Genomic DNA, 7,183 nt, shown 5'->3' on the forward strand with positions numbered 1-7,183 from the left:
ATCATGGCTGGTTTTTAAATAATATTAATACTATTAAGGGGACCGGCTACCCTAAAAATCGGAAATTTTGGCTTTACCGTTTTCTTGACTCATTTTGTAGCTGCTGAAAAGGCGCGTCTAACGCAGTTTACCGCATGTCTGTGTGTGCTATAATTTTTGCGTAAGACAATTTTAAAAAAATATATATGAACATTTTTAACAATATGTACAAAGATTTATTTGAATTAAATCTGTATATATAGACCATTACTCTCGTTAATTACAAAGTGTTTGCACTCGTTTGAAAGCTACAAACGAGACGCGTTCAACAAAGCTATTAGTACCATAGATGTACATGCAATACTTTTTTGTGTAATGCAGTCTTGAACTTTTATAAAATGATCATTTTATATCATTATTTACAAATAAATGGTATTTATATCTCATTATTTAAAATGTGAAAAAATGGGAAGGATGCGAATAAAAAAAAGATGAGGAAAATAAAAAATCGGGGCTCTACAGTCACTAGATATTGTTGTTACAAATCGAATGATATGTGTCTCGACATTGTAGCATGTGATTTGCAGAAGTTACAAACTTTTTAGAGTACCCCTTATTTGCCGTTTTCTACTAATTTCACGTTTTCTTCAATTTTTTTAAATTTACATGAGCAAAAAGGTCTTAGATTTCTGTTTTACATATGTGTACCAAGTTTCAAAACGATCCGTCTGTGAACAAAAAAGTTTTGTTGGAGGGTAGCCGGTCCCCTTAAGTAAAATCTAAAGGCTTTATCTATAAATGTAGCGGTAGCGCTGTAGCGGCAAAACCTCGTATCGCTACTTAAATATGTAGCGGGCGCTACCGCTACCGCTACATTGCCTTAAATGTAGAGCCGCTACCGCTACCGCTACTGAAAATGTAACGGCCGCTAGTAGCGGCCGCTACATGTAGCGCGCTACTGCCCACCTCTGATGGTACGATAGAAAATTATTAAAGACGTTTAGCGCTAGAAGGAAACTTGAACAAATTCCATGTACACTGTTCACTGCAAAGCGAGGCATATTTAGTAGGCTATATGAAAGCAAAAGAATGTATTCTGGTATGGGAATGAAATATTTTTGACATCAGTGAATATGTGACGACTTTGAGAATCTTCAATGTATTTATTATTCTAAAAAAATTTCAAATGAGATTAAATATCACTAAATCAAAATAGCAAAGTTTGGAATAAATAAACCTATTTACGCTGATTTAATACCTGCTTGAACGTTCATGACCGGAGAGTAATTAATCATGATGAGAAGTTACACTGTGCTCCAAAATGGCACTTTTGACAAAACCAACTACAAGCATGTTTCAATAAGGTAGACCAATGCAGAGGAAAATTTATTCACTTGTGATATGTTTTACATTTTGGCAAAGATTTGTTTGAAGAAGCATATGTCATGGCTTGTCAGCAAACATTTAAGTACGCATCTTCAGTCAAGAATAATTCTGCCTATTAATTGTGTTCCGCCCAAATGTCCTCTGATGACTTTTTCTTCTTCTACATTCTTCTATAATATTAGTCGTACTATGTCATTATTCAGCGAAGGAATTTTTTGGAAAAGTATAACAGCTCAAGAAGCGAAGTAGATATGATAGCTTGTTTTTCAATGTGAAAAACATTGTCTTAATATTATAGGGGATTTGAATTAGGCATCATATAAGTAATAGAAAATTTAAATTACGTAAAATTAAGATTAAGTTAGTGTTAACTTTACGCTAGCTTTAAAAATAATTCTCTCGATAATAATTCATAATAGAGAAAGTATTTCAAACACAACCACACAACAGTTTCAGATGCTTAAGAATCAAGCGAACAAAATTGACTAAAATTTGCTGTCGCTCATTTGTTCTCGACTTCGATGCATTGATCATGAACAAGAAAATCAAATAGGGAATGAAGCACAACGATAACGTACTGCAGAAAGCGTGAAACATGTTATCCCTTCTTTGTTACTCTTTTCAAGTAAGAAAATAATAGGAAATATAATGGAAATAGGCATATTATGGACAGGTAAAGGTCCAACACCATGTGTATCCCATTGTTTGCATCATTATCTCGTGATTTGAGAGGTGTGATGATGTATCTGTTTTGAAGCTTCCGGAGTTTATCTCTCCTTCTTCTAAGACGAGATGTGTTGGAAAACATTTAAATTTTAAATGATTGTTTCGTATACATTGGCATGCGAGATAAAAAGCGAAGCTGTGAAATTCATACGAGACTTAGTGAATATACTGATAACAATCATACCAGTGTTATTTGTTCACACGTAGTAATATTTGCTAGGTTTCAATTGACGAGTCAAAGGTGAGTCAACATAAGGCGATCCTCTGGTGACACGCTGCGAAGAAGTACGCCTAGCGGTAGGCAGGGTGAAGAATGGAACGTCGGCTCCTCGCGTGTAAGATTCAGAGGACTCGTCACTTTCCTCTGCTGGGTAGGACTGTGCTGTAGTTGCTTCATTCCTACTTGAGGTGACATCCTTTGTAGGAGCAGCTGGAGTTCCGTATGTCCGGGGTGCGGTGGTTGTTGTCTCGGCTGGCGCTGTGTATGTTCCAAAAGTTCGAGGAGCTTTCGTGGTAGTCGAAGTAGGCTTGGTGTAGGTTCTTCTCCGAGGTGTATATGGTCTTCTCGTTGTGGTGGTGCTGCTGTTGTCAATGAAGTAAGGCCTGAGGGAGACTCGTTTATTATCACCAGAGGAATTTTTGTTTCTCTCACCCGAACTTGCAGCCCTTGAAATCTGTGAAATGATCTTGGTAGTTTTGTTGAAAACTTTTTTCAGAACCTCTTTGTCCACTGTTGGAAGTTCGACAAATGTGCCAGATTTTTCTTCTTCGGATGAACCGTAACTCTTACCAGTATGTGACCTGTAGTCAGGCAAGGAAGGTTCATCTGAAGGATTAACTTGTGGCCGAGTTGATAAGGCAATCACGAAGTTGATCAATTTCGGGAAAAGTCTTTCCATGGTTGCGATGGTTCGTTGCGTTTCTTCTGAAACTTCCTCACCAGTTTCATCGGCCCGGTTCTTGATCACCTCTTTCATGAAGGGCACAAACATGTCGAAGATTTCGGAAATGTTGTCAAGCTGCAAACAAAAATTGCCTTAAGACATGACCATAATAAACAATTTTGTACTTTGGTATCACTATAAAACGAACCACTAATATATACAAGTATTTACGTATGTCTTTAATCAGGATACAAACACGAAATTCGAGAACAAATGTATGCCTTACTAAGTTAAGATAATTTCTGTTACAAATTTACAAAAGTTGCAGCTTAATGGCAGTTACCTGACTTTTTCTAATGCGAGGAACGTTGACCTCGATGTTGTTTTCTGAGGCAATGGCCTCCACCTCCGGCAGCAGGTCCAGCAGCGAGCTGATGAGCGACGGCTGCTCCTTCTTTGCGTATTTTTGACCCATCGCTGGCACCACAAAAAATACGAACGCCTGTTTAAACATAAACCTTGATTTTATTTAGAAACAAAATAGATGACATCGTGAAAAACCTGTCTATTTAACTGAATATTTTTAACTCTAATTCTTAATTGCAACCTCTTCTATATCATGTGTCATTTCGCCTTCCGGCGAAATTATATATATTCATTATATTCTATGCAATTCCAAGCAGGTATGAAAAGGAATTAGGCAATTAGACGGGTTTGGCCAGCGATCGTAAAATAAAATTTAATGAAATAATATGTTCATTCCTATGTTCAAAATATCTCAAGGAAATGATACATTCCAAATTGTAAACTGCTCGATTTCTGTATGGGAATAATCCAATCAATGTTGATTATAATAACGAATTTTTGCAAGAATTAAAATAATGGCATACTAGCCCGAGGCCCTGAACTCATTGCGCTTGGTTCACAGAAACAATACAGTATAATAAGAAATTAGATTAAAATAATTATGACAATCAAAATCAGTCATATTGTAATGAAACTTGAATAACATAATTATAAATAATAATGTTACTCACAATTCCTCTCATAATAATGTTACTCACAATTAATATTGCGGGACACGGAGACCTCATGGCTATAAAGTCTTTAGGAGGTTCGGAATTTATAAATAAATTATCTGTTAAAGAGATGAAATTGAAACAGGTGATATCCTCTATTGAATAAAATGTTTAATTTGATAATATATAAACGAACGATAAATGGCACTATCTGTTATATATTTAGGAGCAATAAAAACAGGCAATACTTAAAAGGCACACGAGAGAAAGACATTCGAAGGAGTAAATTCTTTATGCAGAATTTACAGTGCGGATAATACCATAATGATCAATTCAAGCATCGCCATAGTGGCTGTTCAAATACCGTCATATTTCACGGTCGCTACTTCATCACTATGAGCTGGTATACAATTTGAGTACCGCATTGGGGCTCCGCCCTAGTCCAGGCAAAATAAAAACTAAAAACAAGCCGAAAAAAATTCACGTGTGTTTACGCGATTTTCGAAACTTCGCGGAAAGCTCGAGCTCGGTTTTTGTGACATGCAATAACTTGAAGTATATATAATATGATCATAATGATCATCACCTTATCATCGGAAACGCAAGATGGAAGCAGAAACATTGTTTACATTTTTAAATCATGAAAGGTTTCGCGCGGAATCATCTCGGAGTACAAAAACGTGTTCAAAGAAATCGATGAATGGTAATATTCAGGGTAAGTAATCAAATTCTCAAAAAATCAGAAACATACAGAATTCAAAACGCTTATCTAGTTGAAAAACTTCATATGCAGCAAGATCGACTGTTTCTAGGCGCTTTTTTGAAGTGAAGTTTGAGCGCATGTATCGAGGCAGTAAGAAATAGCCTAACAATTATCACATAAAGTCATGCTGAGTCAACAGTCAATTCCTGAAACTGTCTCTGAAAAAAATCAGCCAATTTAAACTATCTCGTAATTTCAGAGACAGTTTCATTTATGGCTATTTTCAAAGCGAGCTTAAACTTGACATCTAATCAGTTTACATTTGGAATAATAAACTATAAGCAAGAAATGATTAAAATTCAGAAAAAGAAAGAAAGAAAGAAAATCTTCTAAATACAACTTTTATTTTACAATATACAAGCTGCAATAGAATACAATATATATCACCATCACGAACACAATGGCAAATGCTCCAACATTTGATAACGCGATGAGATGACTCGTGATTCAAAAGGTTTTCGCTTAATCTAATGGTTTAGCGAGTTACTATAAACGATGTTATCCATGGAGCGGCCTAAGCAGTAGTGAGATAGGTCATCACACATGCCAGCATATATAAGGTTTCGTAGGTCACTGGTGCAGGTCACTGTATTTTGCTCCTGTAGGTTCGCCAAACCGACCAATACTTTCAACCCCATATGTAGGCTCAAAGCGTGGCCTTCTTGCAAGGCGTTCACTCAACTGCGTGACCTCGAAACCATTGAACTCTTTAAGCACCGCCCTAAGCCTGCTTAGATTAGTACTCTTTAACTCGTACAAGATATCTGCATTAGAGTAAAGGGTTTTTATGTGTATTTTTTATTCTATTGCAGCAAATTCGATGTAGACCGATTTAATTGACATACGTAAAGGATGTCAAATTGCAAAAGTTTACGGGTGACAATGAGTTACTGTAAAGACTACGGCAACTACAATATTCCGCTACGATCGACTTTGGCAGTCAAATTCATTTTTTTCAATAAAATACTATAAATATTGAAATAATTGTAATTCAAAAAATTGTTACATCGGGAAATCATTCTAAATAAATTCGACTTTATAAATATAATACGAATGATACTTGCACTGATACATTTAATCACCGTTATACACCAAATATCTGTCATGCATTTTAATATTCGGACTGATTTTTACAGTAACTCATGATTCCACAGCGCCCACGTTTATTATTTAAACATTCAGTAATTACGTTTGGTGACGTTAGCAAAATATGCTGCCTACGTCACGATTTAACCCTCGATACTAGTGCAAAACTTGAAATAATTGTCTTAAATTTTTTTTGGGAGTTTCAATAAAATTTATAGTGATTCATCCTGAATTTAATTAAATTTTTGATCTTATGCAGACTTTTTGAAGACTTGAAAACAATTTTTGGTGTAATAGAATGATAGATGGGAAGAGGAAAAATCTTGATGTGGCTCGAATAATCGTGTTTTCCATTTATCGAGCTTTAAATCGTTAGAATAAAATATATAAAATGATTTTTTTTAATTGCTTGTGTACTATAAGGTTCGGACGTCAATTCAATAACCCAGGAAAATTTCTACGGGAACAAAGACAGGGAATAATTTTTTATATCCTTTGAAACTTCCCGCCCCCATCTTATTATTCTTGTTAATGGCCATCTCAATGGCATCAATAAAGTGCGTAAAAACACGGAAATAAAGTAACCAAATAATCACAGTATAAGCATTATCATAGTTTGCCACGAACCTACGAACCTCATTAGCTGTACTTAGTCCTATTAATAGTCATTATTATTTGATGGAAGAAAATTCTAACAAAGACGATATAATTTGCAGCTTATATACTTCTGACGGCGCATCACATTTAACTATAATGTTTAAGTCAATTAATTATTGGTACTGCATGCCCTCCATAGAGCGTTTCTTATATTTGGTATTGTTTTTCAGAAATTTAAAATATTTCTTATTCTCGAACCATATCCCAAGTCCCAGAATAGTTGTGTCTGATGCGTTATCTAGTTCTACACATAGAATTTCTTTTTCTAATAAATAAAACCCAACTTGAATACATGGTGAGAATTTCGACAAGCCTACAATACAATTGTTTGCGGGTGATGGAGATCAATTAAAATTAATAGCGAGATGCCGGACGTTTAAGTTAGTCGGGTAGTGGAGATTATGGAAGAAATTCACTTTCAATCTGGCGTCCTCGTTTGTATGTCCACTGTTTCAAACAGCTGCTATACTGACCGACAACTGATCTGCATAAGAAGCTGGAACAAGTGACAGATGAGTTAAATAAAAAAATATAATTCGGTGCTCACTGCAGTGAGTGACAGAGAGCGCATTTTCTCGTCGACGAAAACTTGAAGTCACGGACAGACGAACGGACAGACAGACAGACAGACGGACATGGCGAGCACAATAGTGCATTGATTCCATAAATGAGAAAATGCGCTA

At 35.7% G+C, this 7,183-nt stretch overlaps 1 protein-coding gene across 1 annotated transcript; it reads right to left on the reverse strand.

The window, feature by feature from the left end:
* Nucleotides 1-1,352: 1,352 nt before the first annotated feature.
* Nucleotides 1,353-4,224, reverse strand: LOC108664299 (cell wall protein DAN4). The gene is made up of 3 exons (XM_018150867.2): nt 4,040-4,224; nt 3,319-3,477; nt 1,353-3,110 (listed from the first exon to the last, which is right to left on the reverse strand). Exons 1-3 carry the CDS (start codon nt 4,067-4,069, stop codon nt 2,289-2,291), a joined length of 1,011 nt encoding a protein of 336 aa, XP_018006356.1. The 5' UTR covers nt 4,070-4,224; the 3' UTR covers nt 1,353-2,288.
* Nucleotides 4,225-7,183: the final 2,959 nt, after the last annotated feature.

This window comes from Hyalella azteca, unplaced genomic scaffold (assembly GCF_000764305.2).
Source record: "Hyalella azteca isolate HAZT.00-mixed unplaced genomic scaffold, Hazt_2.0.2 contig7253, whole genome shotgun sequence".
Lineage (NCBI taxonomy): Eukaryota > Metazoa > Arthropoda > Malacostraca > Amphipoda > Hyalellidae > Hyalella > Hyalella azteca.